This window comes from Mus caroli, unplaced genomic scaffold (genome assembly GCF_978045245.1).
Source record: "Mus caroli unplaced genomic scaffold, Mus_caroli_1 scaffold_15, whole genome shotgun sequence".
Lineage (NCBI taxonomy): Eukaryota > Metazoa > Chordata > Mammalia > Rodentia > Muridae > Mus > Mus caroli.
In genome coordinates, this window is record NW_028227270.1 from 85,453,953 (window position 1) to 85,473,959 (window position 20,007).

General features: G+C 43.8%; 1 protein-coding gene across 4 annotated transcripts in view; it reads right to left on the reverse strand.

Moving 5' to 3' along the window:
• Positions 1 to 20,007, reverse strand: part of Cdyl (chromodomain Y like) — a 206,582-nt gene that overhangs the window by 132,211 nt on the left and 54,364 nt on the right. Inside the window, exon 1 of one of the 4 annotated variants that reach the window (XM_029468275.2) lies at positions 2,479 to 2,929. The exons of 2 other annotated variants lie outside the window; for them this stretch is intronic. In XM_029468275.2, coding sequence (XP_029324135.1) covers positions 2,479 to 2,502 — 24 coding nt within the window. In that variant the 5' untranslated portion in view covers positions 2,503 to 2,929. Of the gene's footprint in view, positions 1 to 2,478; positions 2,930 to 20,007 lie in introns of those variants that run through there. One more of the 4 variants, XM_021180699.2, reaches the window with a different exon arrangement.

A 20,007-nucleotide genomic window follows, 5' to 3' on the forward strand; every position in this document is an offset into this window, starting at 1 on the left:
CTCTTAGAGTGTTTTAAGTATGTCTTCATATAAAGCTCACAGCTCTCTAAGCAAAGCATTGATCCCACCTCCACAGACGAGGAAATAGCTTTCAAGGTTACTCAACATTCAAGGTTTACTCAACATGACAACTGGACTTCAGTAACAAGCTATTTGACTAGATCCAGACTCTTGGCCACTATGCAAAACTTCCAAACATCACTTTTCCTTCCCCCCTTTTCTGTAAGTGTACTCATTTTACACGTTGAGTTTTGGTGTGGGGGCTCCAAGGGACATCTGTAGAAGACAACTCTCTCCCTTCACCATGTAACACAACACTGACCAAGCTCTGGTAGTGAGGCTTGGTGGGAGGAGCCTGCCTTCACCTGCTAACCCCTCTCACTGGCCCCTTTCTTTGTTTGTTTGAGACAGGCTCACTATGTCCTGAAATTGCTGATCCTCCTGTCTCAGCCTCCTGAGTCCTGAGATTACAAGTGTGTAACTTCAACATCAGCTTTTCTGTTGTCTTTTTGGCTTTTTCCAGAGAGGGGTTTTGTTGTTGTTGTTATTTTGTTTGTTTGTTTGTTTGTTTTGGAGTCTTGGCTGTCCTAGAACTAGCTCTGTAGACCAGGTTGACCTCAAACACTGTGCTGTGCTACCACCCCTTCGACATCAACGTTTAGTTGTAATACCGTCCCGATGTTTCCACCAAGTAAAGAAGTTAGAAGGAAGCCTAAAAGATACCAACCAGAACACACCTACAATGGCTTTCATCACTTCAGTCGCATCTTCATGTTATCTTTTCCCTCAAAACAAACTAAGGAAAGACCCAGACTGGAAACTGCCATGGCCCAGGTACACCACTTATTTGCACTGTAGCTATCTGTTCCCCAAGAGCTGCTTCTTGAGAGCACTGCCCATGACATGCCTCTACCTCTCCCTGAAGCCTCCATACCACAGACATTCAAAATCACCCTGAATGAACACAAACTTGGTATAAGATGTTATTTATCTCTAAGTGGCCTATGTTGGAAAAATGGTGAGTAGAAAACAGGAAGCTATAGAATAAACAGAAAGTAACTTTACTAATTCCTAACACAATCAGTGTGTGTCATCTCCTTTACCCACGGAGGATACAACTTATGTATAATGTGCACTTCTCCCCCAGATACCAAATGGGACCCATATTTAGAATCCCCCAAGAAGCTCAACAGTGAACACACAAGCCAGCCACCAAAGAATGATCTAATGTGATAAGTAAGTCCCCACCTTGATCACACTCAGTCCTTTCTGTACTTTCCACGACTTGGTGAGTAAGACATCTTGCCTACATCCTAGCCTCTACTGTGCTGGCACCCATCAAGACACTTCCATTCCTGGAAGTCAAGCTTCTCGGGAGAGCGGAGTTTTCTCTTCATATCCCCCAGTGACCTAAGAGAGCATCTTGAATACAGTAGGGCACTGCTAATGTGTAAAATGGTTGAAAGGGGGAGACAATTTTCAATGATAGGTACAGTAGACTGAAGCTCAAATAAAGGGCATGCAACAGCCTCCTTCGAAGGACTTTTGTAAACCTTTGGTTTTTTTTTTTTTTTCCAAAGCAACCAAAACTCATCAAAAAGTTGCTACAAGCCTCATTGTTGTCAACAAAGCTTCAGTCTATGCCGAAAGCAGTCACTGAAGGCGGTACCCCCTTGGAAGGATCACATAAGGCTGCAGTTACAGATGCCCATTTCAATCCCTAAACAGCCAAGTTTCTAAAGGCATCCTAAAGGTGAGTCTGGATAGAATCTGGAGAGTTTTAAGCCTCTTAAAAAGATGAATGTACAAATATGTGAAACCAACAACGTATTCCAAAGGCACAGCTTTTACCCTTCTGTACTCCCAGGAAGTCTACTTTGAAATACGTCAAGGAGTTATGTGGAGACATTCAGAATACGTGAAAGATCCAGACCGATAACTCTCAAACTTGAAGTTAAAGCTGGCAGACCCATCACCCATAACTCATCGCCTCGACTCTTAGAACCCTTTCCTACTCGCAAGGCAGCGACGACAGCGCATCGGCGTTTAAGTTCAATTTCCTGGCTCCGGCCACAATGCTAACCTAATTAAAGCATGTGGTCAACGCTCAGCATTTTCGGTGCGAAATTTTGCATCTCTCTGGCTAGTACCCGAGTGGAGACAGCCGCACGGGCCCCCCGTGAGGCGACACCCTGTCCACCAGGCTCGACCAAACGGGCAGGAAAAGCACCCCCGCGCCGCCCACGGACCCTGCCGCGCTCAAGCACGGGCTCCCCTCGCCAGCAGCACTTTGGGCTGAGTCTGAGCAAGTCGCTCGTGTCAGCGCCACTTCCCCCCGCCCGGCCCGGCAACTCCGGCGCCCCCGCCCGTCGGCCCCTCCGGCCGCCGCTCGCTCCGGGGGCTGGCGCACGCTTCCCGTCCAGCAAACCGGGCACGGAGGCCCGCGGGCCGGGGGCGCCGCCGGGGGGAGGGGAGTACCTCGTACAGCTCCTCGGAGGCCATGGTGGGCGGCGCAGGGGCGCGGCGGGGTCGGGGCGCGGCACCCGGCGGCAGACACTTTGTTCCAGTTGGGTCCCTGCGTGGCCTGCGCTTCCTGCTCCGCGACCGGCGCCGGGCGCAGTGCACGGACCAGCCTCTCGCTCCGGGCGGCCGGTGCGGGCCGGCGGCAGCGGGGTTGTGCGCAGGAGCAGCTGCGCAACGCGCCCTGGGCGCCCGCGCTCAGTGCCCGGCGGGCCGGCTGAGGCTCAGGCGCGGGTTCATCGCGCCCGCCAGGGGCCGGACGGGCTGGGGCGGGCGCGGCGGCGGTGCGGGCTGTGAGGCGGGATCCGTGGCTCCCGGTCTCCGGTGTAGTGCAAAAAGCTTCCTACTTGCGACCGAAAAACCTGCCCCGGCTACTGAGCATGCCCAGTGCTGCCGCCCGGCCCGGCGGAGCAACGCTCCCGCGCTCCGGGTTTTCGGGCCGCCCTCGCGGGAGGGGTGGGAGGCGGCGGGGCGGGGCGGACAAGGGGAGTACGGACTCCGTTCCGGGCCTGGGCGCCAGCGGCGGGCTGCAGGGAGCAAGCCGGCAGGAAGGGGAGGAGTCGGGCGGGGTGGGCGGGGCCGCATATTGTGGTGGGCGGGGCCAGTCGGTGTGGGCGGGGCTCCGAGTTTCCCAAGTCCTGCTCCCGGGGGTCTGTGTGGCCACGGCACCGCCCACCGGCCCTGCCTGGACGTGGGCGCTAGTTGCCCAGCAGAGGGCGGGACCGGGCGGTGCTTGAGGGTCGCGGTGAACGGTGACTGTGCCCGCCGGGGCAGGTAAACCGACCCGAAGTTAAGTAAGGGACCTGGCGGAACGGTGGGCACGCGCCTGAAGTCGCGACCCGACGGCAGCAGAGGTTCTGTTAGCGCCTGTGACCGGGATAGCGCAGCAGATGCCTCAGTGCTCCCGCAGCGTGCGCCGGCCGGGGACAGCGCCAGCCATCTAGGGGCCAGCGGCGTGGCCAGGTGGAGTCTCCCGCCCTGCCACGTGCCCGCCGCCCCGGCGGCCGCAGCCAAGACCCGGAGCCGGGACCGCGCGCCCCGCCGCGTGTCGCCAGCTGGGCCTCCTACCGGGGTGGGATCTGGGCACCGGGGAGGGCGGCGCGAGGGCGCGGCCGTCTCACTCTGCCCGCAGCTTCCCTACGCCAGGCCTCGGGTTCCTCCTAAGTGTCCACCTCCTCTTAAGGGGAGGAGAGGAGTATACCGAATGTGGGCTCCGGGAGGTCTACTTTCTAAAGAAACGAAGCTGTCAATGGTGACGCTCCTTGTGGGGACCCGGTAGACAACACTCCCTCTCAGTCAGCTGCAACGCGCTGGCCTTTCCTTATGTTATAGGTGGGATGGGTAGAGCGGGCCCTATCAGAACAGCTCATCTGCCAGGAAACTGGACGATAGGGAAAGAGGTTATGGATCTAGCTTTCTCCAAACAGCAAGCAACACAATGAATGGAACGTCCCCTCGGGGCACTACCAATACTTTCCCTCCTTAAGTCGTACTGGAAGTCGGCATCACTTCCCATTGCCTCCAAAGCTTCCTCTCCGACACCCAATCCCAGTCCTCAGAACTCCATCCTAACCGACCTCCCAGACATCGGGCTCCTCATACCAGTTTTCTTCTTTAAACCCAACTAGTTTGTGTACAACAGCATTCTAAAAGCCACTGACGTCGAGTTCCCTGCCTTTTCTCATACCCAGGTGTCCGGCAGTACAAATGCCAAGTCTTCGCGTAGGTGCTGGTGGTTGTGACTCCAATGCCTGCAAAGCCCTCTTGAACCTTAAAACTACTACCACCACCACCTCGAAAGCCTAGTCTTCCATACTTCTCTCCGGGGACTCCCCCAAAGCACTCGATACGTGAGTGCTCCATTGCAGCGCTATCTCAGTATATTTTAGTGTTTATCCGTTCTTCATCTTCACATTTGAATTTCCTATCCCAAACACCACCCTCTGCATATGACATAAGTTGATATTTAATGAGCTGGAATTTCAGTGGCCAAAGAAAGCATAATCAGATTCCTAAACAAGAACCACAAGTTAAGGAGGCCTACTCATCAACAACTTAAGGTACCTCAAGCTCCGCCTTTCACAGGTGGCTCGGCCAATGCCGTGCCATCTCCAACAGGCCTCCTTCTCACTTAGCGTTTCTTTGTTTGCTACACAGGAGGATCGCCTCATGTCCTATTATACTAACTAATTCATCTACATAATCGTTAAACTCCTGGAAGCTAAGAATTAGGACTTTATACAAAGGAATCTCAAAGTCGTTTGTGTGTCAAGTGCTCAAGCGATGAGCAAACATACCAGGAAATTGAAGAAAAAACAGGGATCCTCAAAAGACAATGCTCATATAACGTCTCACATTCAAACCCATGTCCAAGAGTGGACACCAAAATAAGTAAAAACATCTCTACTCTTCACACTAATCTCTAAGGAGCCTTCAATCCTATCCTACCTCCAAAAGAGGAGGGAGAGACACAGCAACCATATTCAGACGACGAGCTAGTATACAAAGTAAAGTAGTTCATCGCCGTGGTGGGGAAAAAAAAAAAAAAAAACAGACTAGGGGGTGGGGAGGATAAAAACCTGAGAAGAGTAACCCAGAAAAGTTCAAATTTGACAACATCGAAGATCTAAATAATGACTACCCACATTTTAACTCCCGGTAGACTCCGCCAAAGCAGGAGCAAGCCAGTCTCCTAAACTCAGAACCAACTGCCTCTCCTCCAATGAGTTAGGTGGCTTCCACTAGAGATGGAAAATCTGACCACATTTTCAGCTATTCATTTACCCCCTTCTTCCCTGACCTCCTCGTTTCCCTCCATTTACAACAACCACTGGATTATTAAATGCTAGTCTGCAAATTGAGGATAAGTTGAACTTATCTTACTTTCAAATGCCGCCTTCCTCCTTTACTTTTTAATATAAACGTTTTATCAGTGCTTATAACAAAAGTAAATATGCCTAAGATCGCTTTGTGTCTTTGAATTTATACCACCGTTATGAAATAGTGCAGTTTTTAACCAGTTACCAAGACCACGTGCGTGGGTGTGGAAGTACTCCCAAACTCTTCAGGAAGACTGTCCCAAAATTTATACCACATAGTACTAAGTGCAGGGCGCACAGTACATATTTTAAAAGGTATGGAAGTGGTCAACGTGAGACAATGGACACACACAATTACAACGCACATCACATCAATAAGCTTCAACTCTTACCTGACTTGAACCAGGAGGAGAGTCAAGCAGTCCATTTTACTCTTTCTCCAGAACCACACAAGCCAATACCACCGAGTACAACTCTTCAGATCAGGTACCACAGCCATTTCCCATCTCTAGAGAACAATGGCTGAAAACTGAAAATTGGAGGTCTCCTCTTCCCTCCCTTCTTTCTTCCTCAATAGCCAAGGCAGCCTCCGTTGGTCCTATTCTCCCAATAATCTGCATGCCATCTACATTTGAATCCCAAGGCTTGCTGGAGGAGATGGGGGGGGGGGGGGGGGGGGGAGATGGGACTTTAAGACAAAAGAAGCCAAAATCAAGCGCCAAAGCTTCTGGGAGACAAAGGCATTTTCAGGATGGGTGGTTGTGAAAGGCTGCAGATCAAGATTGCCTACAGCAATTTGGTACCCCAAAAGCACACTCCATCTTGGCTGCTACCTCTAAAGCTCAGAATTTAATTATGGATTCTATGAAGAAGGGACCTAGAGTTGGTTTGTTTAAACATAATGAAGCTAAAAGGAAATTAAATACCACTCCTGTTATAGGTTAAACATTTCACGAAATTAAGTGGAATTCCCATCTCCATCACCTGTAGGGAGAGAAAGGAGCAGGGCAAAACTAGGAAGAAAGTGAGAGCAAGAGAAACAGGAAGTCAGGTGATGTGTTCTCTGCACTTGGAGACAACCATTCTTGCTTTCCTGAAAACTTAAATTGTATATACTAGTGCACCTTTCCAGCCAACTAGTATCTTCCGATTTCTAGTTCCCCCGCCCCCATTTCCTTTCCTGGATGAAAAGTCAATCTTCCATTTCCACAGCAGCCTCTTCTTCCCTTTCTAGGCAGAACCTAGCTGACATCTCTCTCAAGCCACCATACTACTGCTTCCTGTCCAAGCTCCTAATTGATTTTTTTTTTTTTGGTTTTTTGGTTTGTTTGTTGTTTTCTTCTAGAGAGGTCAGCTTTGAGAATTCTTTACATTTGATTTCACCAATTTTCTCTTAAATTGAGGAACCACCACAGCTAAACTGGGCAATTTGCAATTAAGGGTCCTTTCCTTTCCTTTCCTTTCCTTTCCTTTCCTTTCCTTTCCTTTCCTTTCCTTTCCTTTCCTTTCCTTTCCTTTCCTTTCCTTTCCTTTCCTTTTTTCCCTTCCCTTCCCTTCCCTTCCCTTCCCTTCCCTTCCCTTCCCTTCCCTTCCCTTCCCTTCCCTTCCCTTCCCTTCCCTTCCCTTCCCTTCCCTTCCCTTCCCTTCCCTTCCCTTCCCTTCCCTTCCCTTCCCCTCCCCTCCCCCCTCCCCCCTCCCCCCTCCCCCCTCCCCCCTCCCCCCTCCCCCCTCCCCCCTCCCCTCTCCCCTCTCCCCTCTCCCCTCTCCCCTCTCCCCTCCGCTCTCCCCTCCGCTCCTCTCTCTCCTCTCTCTCTCTCTCTCTCTCTCTCTCTCTCTCTCTCTCTCTCTCTCTCTCTCTCTTTCTTTCTTTCTTTTCCCTTGAAGTCTATTGGGGATTGAAAGGTGCTAGGTAAGTGTTAGACTAATAAGCCCATCCCCAGCAAGGGTTATTTTCTTTCCCAACTAATACAGTGGTTTTGACTGCTTTCCCCTTTTTATTTAGCTCATGGTGATTCACCAAAATAACCATTATATTTTGCTAAATTATTTCTATCAAATGGGAGCAAGGAAGCTTTTTTTTTTTTTTTTTTTAATAATTCTGTACACTATCTCACCATCTGAAAAGAGGAAAGACAAATAGCCACAGGATAGCTCCGTTGCTTTTTGGTTGATTTAGGCAGAGCCAACTCATTTTTGATCCTTGAAAAAGCAGCAAGTAACTTTCCCTTGAATTATTGTGATAATTGATTACATTTATCACTTAACTGATATCCTAATCCTCTACTCTTCAAACACACACACACACACACACACACACACACACGCACATGCACACACACACACACACACTTCATAGAGAAGGTGCCAGAGGACATTTTGGCTCAGAAGGAAACAAGAAACACCAAGGTGGCCAAAAGCAACCAGAAACCAGACTTAGCCTGGGACCTGGGCAAGAATCAAATGAGCCTGGAATCTAATGCAAAGAGCATGTGAATTTGGAGGTAAAGCTGGGGCCAGACAAGCACATGAAAACACAAACACTTGGTTTATTTATTTCATGTCCCTTTAGAAAAAAAAAAAAAAGATGTATTTATTTACTTTATGCATATGAGTGCACCACCATTGCTCTCTTCAGATACACCAGAAGAGGGCATCAGACCCCATTACAGATGGTTATGAGCCACCATGTGGTTGCTGGGAATTGGACCTCTGGAAGAACAGTCGGTACTCTTAACTGCTGAGCCATCTCTCTAGCCCTTGTATCACTCTTAGCCTCAAGGTGTGTCCCCAGATCACCACCAGCCCAGCAGCAACAGCAGCACTTTTGAACTTGTTAGAAGAGTACATTCTCTGGACCAAAACTTTAGTTCCATAATAAAATACTTGCCTAGTATGTGCAGGGTCATGGGCTCAATTCCCAAATCCTCTTACCAAAAGAAAAGTATAAAAGCACTTAGATAACAATCTATTCAGCTAAGTAAAGCCCATTGAGAGATTCTAATGCATGCTAATGTTTGAGATGCAATGGTTTAGATGAACAGTGTGTGTGTGTGTGTGTGTGTGTGTGTGTGTGTGTGTGTGTATTTTATTTTGGTATTGGTTTTGAGACAGGAACTCACTATGTAGACCTGTCTGGCCTCAAACTCATAGAGATCCATCTGCCTCTGTTTCTTGAGAGCTGGGACGAACAATAAGAGCCACCACACCTGGTTATATAATATATTTTTACATATTAAGCTACATCAATTTTTTTTGAAAACTAGTATTTGAAAAGATCAGTACAATTTGCAAAATTAAGTGGTCAGATATGTATGAATTGTACTGCTTTCAAATCTTTTTTTTTTTTTTTAAATAATGGAGCGATTCTTTTAATTAAAGTATTTTGCCAGTGGGGTGGTTGTAAGTCTTTAGTCCAGGCACTCAGGTGGCAGAGGCAGGCAGATCTCTATTAGTTAGAGGGCAGCTTGTTCTACATAGAGAGCTCCAGGCCAGACAGAGCTATATAGTGAACCCTTGTCTCAATACATTTCTTTCTTTTTAGTATAGAATAGAGTTTATTCAGGGCCTGGAGTGGGGAGTTAAAAGGGAAAGAGAGAGAGAGAGATTAGAGAAGTAGAGGCCAAACATAAGCATGTGGAGAGAGAGGGGGTTGGGGAAAGGGGGGAGGGAAGAGCAAGGGAGCAAGTGTCTTCCTCAGTCACTCTGCACCTTGTTTTCTATTTTATTTGTTTGTTGTTTGTTTATTCAAGGCATGCTCTCTTCTTGAACCTGGAGTTCATTTTTAGCTGGACTGGCTATCCAGTGAGCATCCAGTACATCCTCCTGTGGCCTCCATCCCTCACTGCCCTCTCAAGCACTGGAAGTACTGATGCACCCTACCATCCCTGGCTCTTTACATGGTCCTGGGAATCCAAACTCCAATCTTCATGTTTGCACGCAAATTTTTTTTACCAGCTGAGCCATTTCCCCAGCCCCAATTTTATAGCACATTATTTTAACCCTTTCCTTCCAGATAATCTAACAAGTTAAACCAAACGGATAAAATTTAATTTGGTCAGTGGGAATATTAGAAAAAAGGGAAGACAGAGAGGTGGGGAAAAGGAAGAAAAGAACACAAACAAAAGCCCTGGCCCTGTACTGGGAACTGTTCTAAAGTCCTTACAAATATGAAGCTCTTTAATTCAACAAACACCTAATAAAATTATAGCTAACATTTACAGAAATCTCTAAGCAAGCACATTCATCCAGCAAAGCATCTTTAGGGATATGTACTGCTACTGACTATATGTATGCCAGTTAGTAAGGAAAGTTCAATTCATGTCCTGGTCCATGCAACTTGAAGGTCTGAGAGCTGAGTCACAAAGTCAATCACTCATTCCGTAAAAGTTGATTGACCCCTTGTGAGCAGGCATCTTGCTAATCAAAATTAATTAAACATGAGCACGTATACATGCACACATACACCATACACACACACACACACACACACACACACACACACACACACACCTTCCTGCTTCCATGCAGCTAATAATTTGTTGGGATAAACAGACATTAAACTGTCAGGGAAAGATCACTCTTGCTCACCAATCAAGAAAAATGGTAGGAAGTTGTGAGCCTGAGCTACCTAACAGGGCTGAGTTCTGTCACTTTCCTAAAGGCAAGAGCTCACCACCCTGTGTGCAAGTACTCAGGAGCCAGCAGAGACAAATCACTGAGTCCATAAGTAGTTCCGTACCTCCAAACAAAATCCCAAGAAAATGAAACACCTTTACTTCCGTACAATTGTTTGGTAGTTTTTCTAATACTTGAAAATACAGTACTAAAGCTGGTGAGATGGCTCCGTGGAGAAAGAATTTGCTGCTTAAGCTTGATGATGTAAGCTCAGTCCCTAAAACCCATGGCAGAAGAGGAGAGCGGACTGCAGTTGTCTCCTGACGTCCATGTATGCACTGTGACATGTGCACACTTGTACTTGCTCTCATCACACACACACACACACTGCACTGCATCAAATAAAAGGAAAAGGAAACGAACTACTGGACTTGCAAAAGTACATAAAGACATTACAAGGTCTATGACCAACTCCTTAGCCTAAGAAAAAGAATATTCTCTATTCATGCAGTACTTGGAAGACTTTTAAATAACTAGTGGAAAGTAGGAAGCATCTTATATGTGTTCAGTCTTTAGGGCACATTTACTTGGTTATTTTTTTTAATAAACATTTCAGTGTTTCTCCTTTATTTTGTTTTGGTTTTTTGAGACAGTGTTTTTCTACTCAGCCCTTGCTGTTATGGAACACACTATGCTGACCACGCTGGCCTTAGATTCCTAGAGATCACCATGCCTCTGCCTCCCAAGTGCTGGGATTAAAAGCATGAGCTTTTTTACCTGACTTATAAACCTTTTCTTATTTTAACGAATTTTTAAAAATTGTTAATTTAACAGAGTCCCCACATCCTCTGTACCCAAGTTCCCTGGGATCAATGTCTTCTGTTACTCTGTTATATTTGTCACGACTAATGAAGCCAGACTGATACTTTTTTGTGTACATGGTGATACAGATTCACCTCAAGGATACCTATCTACTAGGTGTATGCTCTGCTTGGGCAAACCCTCCTGGCCCATCACATTAACCAAAGTCTGTACTTCATTTAGAGACCCTTAATATTTACCTAATTCCCCTTCATATGCCAATATGTCAGGCATGTACCTTCTGCCTTCTTTGACTGATCTTGGCCATGACAATTTCTTGACAATTTAATGACCTTGACAGGTTTGAAGGATATTTCTCATTCTGGTTTAAGGCCATTTGCAGAATGCCATATGGTGGAATGTGTCTAAGATGGACTCCTTGTTAGGCTAAGGTCTAGGGAAAGTGGCTGTGCTGGTAAGGTGCCTCTCTTATGACATCTCATCTGGTTCAGGGTACATCCACCCAATGTTACATGTTCATGATGATCATCACTTTACTGTAGCTCTCCTTTCCCTGTTCCATGCTGTACCCTTTGGAAGCGAATCAATATATGTAGCCCTCCCTTGAGAAGGAGGACATTTAGAAAAGTATTTGGAATTCATGTGAATAAGATTTTGCCTCGCCTCTACTTAATGCATTAATCATTCATTTCCATTAGTCCAGCCTCCTGGATGTTGGTTATATACCTTGGATTGTAACCCATACTGCTTTATCTCTGTACAGCAGGAGGTTTCTGGTGGCTCCTTTGACTCACTCTCACCAGGCACAGGGTGTGTGTGTTTTGAGCATTTCCATTCTTTCTGGCACTATAAGATGTTCCAAGATCATCTTTCATATTTTCCTGGAATCAGCCATTTCCACAGGGAGCTCTGACTCCTTTCACTAGAGAAGCATACTGAGAAGAAACATCTGGGTGCTGAGTGTGCTCAACTGCTGGTTGGGTTTTAGGTTATACCTAAACTGATGAGCAAAAAGAATAACTTGAATTCAGAGGGCAGAGGAGATGCTTCAAGTTTCAGAGAAGACCTGATGTAAAGACTCAGATGTGAAACAAGACACCTCTGAGACTCTGTAAGAGGCTGGGATGCAGAATGCAGGAAGAGGGACTTAAGATGGAGTGAAGAGGCAGACGAGGCTAGAGGTCATAGCAATGTCCTGATCTCTTAAACAATAATCTGCTAACTATTGCTTTTTAAAAGATTTATTTGCATGTATTTCTCTATATATCTATCTGTGAGTGTATGCCATTCATGTATGGGTTCCCAGAAAGACCAGAAGATGGTGCTAGGTTTTGTAGAGCTGGAGTTTTAGGCAGTTGTGAGCTGTCTGATGTGGGTGCATGAAATGGAACTCGGCCTTCTTAAAGAGTACCGAGTGCTTTTAACTGTAGCCCTTATCTGTATTCTTAAGAGGTTTGGCTTTTACAGGACACAGTGACTCATACTAGCAATGCCAGCAAATGGGAAGGAGAGACAGAGCTGCAGTTTAGTCATCTTTGTCACTTATTGAGTTTGATGCTAGCCTACCTAACACTTTGTCTCAACAAACAGGACCGGATGTAGGGGTTCATATCTTTAATCCAAGGACACACAGTGAAATGAGATAAGTAGAACTTATCTGTAGTTAAACGTCAGCTTGGTCTATGTAGAGAGTTCTAGACCAACCTGTGAGTAAGATCCTGTTTCAAACAAAACAAAACAAACAAAAAACCAAAACAGAAAACAAAAAACAAAACAAAACAAAACAAAAACCTACTAACTAAACATTAGCTTAAATTTAAGATACAGAATCAGCCTGTAGACCCATCAATAATGTAATTATTGTATGAAAATAGTGGCATAGCAACTCTACTCCTCCCAAGCCCCATGCTGGCCAACTCCCCTGAAAGTATGCCCAACAGTGGTAAACTCCACCCCATACCCTATGCTTCATTTCCTGCCCCACAACTCTGCCTGCTTCCTTGGAGGCTGGAAGGCATCAGTGACACCAGGTAAGCACCCTCCCCACCCACCTTCTACCCACCAACTTCTCTGAAAACATACCCAGCATAGACAAATTGTATCCTACCCCCTAGACTCCATTTTTCAGCCCACAACTCTATCTGCTTTCCTGGAGGCCCTCTGGCACAAGGGACTAGGGACCTCAGAGGCAAGGTGAGCACCCAAATCCTACAGGCCAGGTAGGCCACAAAAACCCCAGGTGGGGGGTACCCTACTAGACCTGAAGACTTACTATTCACCAGAAACCCAGGCCACTTAGGCCAAAAGACAGAGGGGAAAGAGAAACAACAGGAAAAAACATCCAAAACCCACTCTTCCAACAAAGATATACTCAGAAACCAGCATCTAAACCTAGAATAAGCCAAACAAACAAACAAAACAAAGCAAAACAAAACAAAACCTAGGCAGGGCAACATGGCACCACCAGAGCCTAGCTGTCCTACTACAGCAAGTCCAGGATATTCTAACACAGCTAAACTACAAGAAAGTGACCTTAAATCCAGCATTATAAAGATTACAGAGGCCTTTAAAGAAGAAATAAATAAATCCCTTAAAGAAATACAGGAAAATACAAAAAGGTGAAGGAAGTAAATAAAACTATTTAAGACCTGAAAATGGAAATAGAAATAATAAAGAAAACACAAGCTGAGGAATTCCTGGAGATGGAAAACATAGGAAAGAGAACAGAGTCTACAGACACAAGCATCACAAAAGGACAGGAGAGATGGAAGAGAGAATCTCACATGTAGAAGATACAATAGAAGTTGATACATCAGTCAAAGATAATGTTAAGTCTAAAATGTTCCAGACACAAAACATACAAGAAATATGAAACACTGTGAAAAGATCAAAGCTAAAAATAGTAGGAATAGAAGAAGATTCCCAGGTCAAAGTTCTAGAAAATATTTTCACCAAAATCATAGAAGAAAATTTCTCTAACCTAAAGAAAGAGATGCCTAGAAACATACAAGAAGCTTACAGAAGACCAAACAGATTGTACCAGAAAAGAAAAATCCTCCTGCCATATAATAATCAAAATGCTAACTATACAAAACAAAGAAAGAATATTAAAAGCTGCAAGGGAAAAAGGCCAAGTGACATATAAAGGCAGACTTATTAGAATTACATCGAACTTTTAGAGACTCAACAGAGACTTTAAAAGCCAGAAAGGGCTGGGCAGATGCCTTGTAGTCTCTAAGACTATATACAGCAAAACTTTCAATCACTGTAGAGAAAGAAAACAATATTTTCCATGAGGAAAATCAAATTTAATCACTGTTTATCCACAAATCCAGCCCAACAGAAGATACTAGAAGGAAAATTCCAACACAAAAGACATTAACTATTCTCAAGAAAACACAGGAAATAATTCCACACCAGCAAAGACAAGACACACACACACACACACCACTACCATAGTCAAAATTACAGAAAATAACAATAATTGGTCTTTAATATCTCTCAACATCAATGGACTTAATTCCCCAATAAAAAGACACAGGCTATCAGAATGGATGTGAAAATAAGATCCATCACTCTTCTACATACAAGAATCACACATCAGCATCAAAGATAGAGTGGCCTCAGTGCAAAGGGCTGGGAAAAGATTTTACAAGCAAGTTAACCCAAGAAGCAAGCTGGAGTAGGCATTATAATAGCTAATAAAATAGACTTTCAAATAAAAGTAATCAAAGAGATGGGGAAGGACACTTCATATTCATCAAAAGAAAAATCCACCAAGATGATGTCTCAATTCTGAAATCTATGTCTCAAGTGCAAGTGCACCCACATTCATAAAAGCAGCATTACTAAAACTTAGATCACACATGGAACCCCACACATTAATTATGGGAGACTTCAACACCTCACTCTCGCCAACTGAAAGGTCATCAAGACAGAAACTAAACAGAGAAATATTGAAACTAACTGATGTTATGAATCAAATGGACCTAAGAGATGTCTACAGAGCATTTCACTCAAACAGAAAGAAGAAACAAAACTATACAATGGAAAAAAGAAAGCATCTTCAGTAAATGGTGCTGGTCTAACTAGATGTCTGCATGTAGAAGAATAGAAATAGATCCACATCTATCACTCAAGTCCAAGTGGATCAAACACTTCAACATAAAGCCAGATATAATAAATCTGATAGAAAAGGAAGTGGGGAGTAGCCTTGAATGCATTGGCACAAGAGACAGACAGAACAGTCCTGGACAGAACACCAATAGCTCTTAGCGCCTACTAAGATCAACAATTAATAAATGGGATCTCATAAAACCGAAAGGCTTCTGTAAAACAAAGGACACCACCAAAAGGACAAAATGGCAGCCTACAGAATGAGAAAAGTTCTTCTCCAACCCTACATCTGACGGAGGGCTAATATCCAAAATATATAAAGAACCCAACAAACTAGACATCAGTAAACCAAATAACCCAATTTTAAAAACAGGGTATAGATCTAAATAGAGAATTCTCAATGGAATATCTAGTGGCCGAGAAACACCTAATGAAAATTCCAACATTTTCAGTCATCAGAAAAATGTGAATCAAAATTACTCTGATAGTCTATCTTACTTTTGTCAGAATGGCTAACATCAAAAATTCAAGGCACAGCACATGCTGGTGAAGATGTGGAGCAAGGGGAGCACTCCTCCATTGCTGGTGGGAAGGCAAACTTGTACAAATACTTTGGAAGCCAATGTGACAGTTTCTTAGAAAAATGGCAATAATTTTACCTCAAGACCCAGCTATACCACTCCTGGATATATACAACATGTGCTCCACTATACCACCAGGAAACTTGCTCAACTACGTTCATAGCAGCTTTATTTGTAATTGCCAGACACTGGAAACAACTTAGATGTTCCTCAACAGAAGAATGGATAAAGATAATGTGTTAAGTTTACACAATGGAATACTACTCAGCTATTGAAATCAATGACATCATGAAATTTGCAAACACATGGATGCAACTAGATCTTGAGTGATGTAACCAGACCCAGGAAGACAAACATGATATGTACCCACTTACATGGCTAAGTGAGTATTAGCTACAAAGTTCAGGATAACCATGCCACAATCCATAGTCCCAAAGATTCTAAGTAACAAGGAGGACCCAAGGGGAGACACTTGAATCTCACTGAACAGAGGAAATAGAATAGACATCATGGTAGATGATGGGAGGAACTGTGGGGAGGAGGGGGTGCAGAGGGTAGCAAGGGGGTCTAGTTGAAGCAGAACAGAGGGAGAAAACTAAAATTAGTGTGGGGTTAGCTAGAAACTTAGGATAATGGTAACTACCAGGAATCTATGAGGGTGACCTAGGAAAGACTCCTAGCAATAGGGGATATGGAATTTAAAATGTTCCTCTCCAGTGTCCAGAAAACCCTTCCAATGGAGGGAGTAGGACACCAACCCAGCCACAAAACCTTTAACGCACAATTGGTCTAGCCTATAAGAGGTGGAGCAGAAATTGAGGGAAAGGCTAACCAATGACTGACCCAGCTTGAGACCCATGCCATGACACAATTAATGATTTTTCTGCTGTACTTGCAGACAGGTGCCTAGAATAACTGTCATCTGAGAGTTGTCCAACAGCAACTGATAGAAACTGATGTGAAAACATTAGGCTGAGCATGGGGAATCCTGTGGAATAGGGGGAAGAAGGATTGAAGGAGCCAGAGAGGTCAAGGACACCAAAAGAAAACCTACAGAATCACAGGGGCCCACAGAAACAGAAAGCATGCATGGGGTGGACCTAGGCCCTCTGCACATATGTAACAGTTGTGCAGCTTAGTCTTCATGTAGGACTAACAGCAGGAGTAGGGGCTGCCTCTGACCCTGTTGCCTGCCTTTGGATCCCTTTCCCTTAGCTGGACTGCCTTGTCTAGCCTCAGTAAGAGAAGATGTGCCTAGTTCTACTGCAATTTGATAAACCAGGGAGGACTGATATCCATGGGAGCCCCAACTCCCTTTTCTGAGGAGAAAGGGAGGGCTGGAGGATAGGAAGAAGGAGGGAGAAGGAGGGACTGGGAGGAGAGGAGGGAGGGGAAAGCTTTAATAGGGAGGTAAAATAAATAAATTAATAAAATATAGGATTTTCAAAATTGTGATGTTTACACACCATGGAATTTTATTCATTCATAAAGAACAAAATTGGCTGGACATTTTAGCTCATATGTCATATCGGGACATAGAAAGTTAAGGCAGGAGGTTCGATATGAGTTCAAGGCCATCCTGGGGTATAGAGTGCAGAGAACCCAAATTGAATCCTAGCACCCAGCTCAGGCAGCTCCCAGCTGCTGCTACCCCAATTCCAGGAGATCTGACACCCTCTTCTGGACCTTCACTCATCTTTGCACGTTCTTATACACACACACACACACACACACACACACACACACACACACACACGCGCGCGTGCGCGCGTATCTTAATTAAAATAGCAAATGTATCAAATAAAAATAAAATAATCCTTTTCAAAATCAAAAAGAAGCTATGTCACTCTCAGGAACATAGATGGAAGTGAAGAGCATCATGTTCCGTGGAATAAGCCAGACTAAGAAAGACAAGGGCCACATGAGTTCCCTTATAGATGGACTCTAGTTTATATATGACATGAAAGAAAAAGAGCAACTATTTGAAGGAGGAAGGGGCTGGTGGGGAAGTAGATAACAGGAAGGGGTAATGGGGTTAACATGTTTGTGTACAGATGATATGACAAAGCCCATTATTCTGTGTGCTAATTAAAAACCAAGTAAATAAAAAAGGAGAAAAAACCTCCAAAAACAAAAACATTGGCTCTATAAAGAGTAGACAATTGGACAGAGTAATTATTTATGATTATTTCAGTAAATTTGATATGCTATCATTGTTTTTCATTTTGTGTGTGTGTGTATGTATTTGTTTGTCTACTTAAAATATCTAATTATTTCAACATAAAATTTCGGTGACTCTCATTAGCTGATGCTTACAGTAACCAAGCATGACATTGAGGTCATTCTCTGTAATACTAAATAAAAGTGGCAATACTGGACATCCAGTCCCTTTTTTATTGCAAAGAGAGAATGTTCACCGTTAGGAATGATAGCACCTAAGGAGGTCTTGTAGGAAACGTCAGGCAGTGTAACACAGTTGCTTTCTAAAAACAGTTTGAAGTTTGGCAGGGAATAGTGGTCCACACCTTGAGTTCCAGCACTAGGGAGTCTGAAGCCAACAGATTTCTGAGTTCAAAGCTAGCTTGAGTGATTTCTAGGTCAGCTAAGAATACATAGTGTGACCCTGTCTCAAAAACAAGCAAACAAAAAGCAAGTACAGAAATTTAGATCATGAATACACGTTAGATTTTAATATCTACTAAAAGGATCATGACATTGTATTTTCATTTTTTAAATGTGTTAACCTAGAAAACAAAGTGTTAACTTTTGGTGTGGGGCGGTTTTTGTTGTTGTTGTTGTTTTCTGAGATTTACTAAACAATGTTTGGTACATTGTTTATTTTATTAATTACTTGATTCTCTGTGTTAATAATGAGTCAAGGATTTTAATTTATATTCATAAGAAAGGTTGGCCATTATCTCCTTCTCAGGCTCTAATACCACAGTTGCACGGGGCCCAAGCGACTAGTGTCTTATCTGTTAGGCTGCTGGTCACTGACTGTATAGATCTCATAGAAGCTAGTGTATGTTTTTTTCCAAATTTTTAGCCTGTGTATAAATGATATTATTTCTTCTACAGTGGTTACAAGCATTTAATTTTTAAATTTCTTTGGTGTTGGAGCATTTTTTCTTGTAAATTTCCAAAGTGAAGTTTCAGACTCTCTTTTCAAAACGATTTTATTTATTTTGTATAAAGATTTTATTTATAAATAAAATAAATTTATTTTTAATAAAATTTTTGTTTTCATCATTAATTCTATTTATAGATGAACTGTTTTATTTATTTATATAATATTTTATTATACATATGATTTCATATTATATGCATAGGTGTTTTGCCTGGAAGTATCTCTGTGCACCATGTGCATGAAGTGACTACAGAGACCAGAAAAGGGCATCAGATCCCCTGGAACTGGGATTATGGACAGTTGTGAGCTACCATGTGGTTCTAGGAATTGAACCTGGGTCTTCTACATGAGCAGTTAGTGCTCTTAACTAATGCTCTCCAGTCCCTAAGATTCAAACTCTCTACTTTTTTATTTGTGTGTTAAGCCCATTTCATCTAATTTCAAGATCAGTAACAAGAATTCCTACCAAAATCTAGTATTGTAGGATCTGTAGTAAAGTCTCATTCTAATTTATTAGGTTTTTAAAAAAAGTGTATTAGTGTCATATCTGCATGTTTGTGTGTACAAGACATGTATTCTTGATGCCCAACTAGTCAAAATAGGATGGGAATTATAGAAAGTTTTGAGCTGCCATGTGGGTATTGAGAACCCAAGTCAGATCTTCTACAAGAGCAGCAAATGCTCTTTACTGCAATTCCTTACATTCCAATCTTTTGAAATTTAAATTTTGACACAAATGTCTACAAATTTTATAAATATCCTGTGATAGTTAAAAAACAAACAAACAAACAAACACACAAACTACCTATGCTGCAGCTGTATATAATGGTCCCTATCTGCCTATCTGCCTGCCTGCCTGTATGTCTGTCTGTCTGTCTGTCTAGGTAAATATATGCATATACAACTTTACTATTTGTACTCCATCCAGCAGAAACTGCAAGGCTCTGCCAAAGTCATGAGTCAGAGGAAGCAGCAAGAATAAGCCAGAGTACCATGAGAAGTTCTTTGGCATATTTTTGTTTATGGAGTGAAGACCAGTGAAGACCAGTGAACAAGGAAGACCAGCAAAGCATTGCGCGGACAGCAAAGACTGGCAAAAACCAGTGAAGACCAGCAAAGTGTTGCACAGTGTTGCAATGCAAGAGTATCCTTTCACTGTTTGTGGGCTTCCTTCCATACTCTTCCTGAACATTATGGATCCTCTCAAGGTCCACTCCAGCAAAACATGCCCTCTTATGTGTCATCACATGCCCGCTTATGTGTCTGCTTCAGCAAAACATTCTCTCACAAGACAGCCTCCAGAAAACCATCACAACTCAGTTTCCAAAGAAACCAGAAGTTTCCACTTAAACTATTTATATTGTTCAAGTCTTTCAATTACTGGGACAAATATATTAAAATTTGCCAG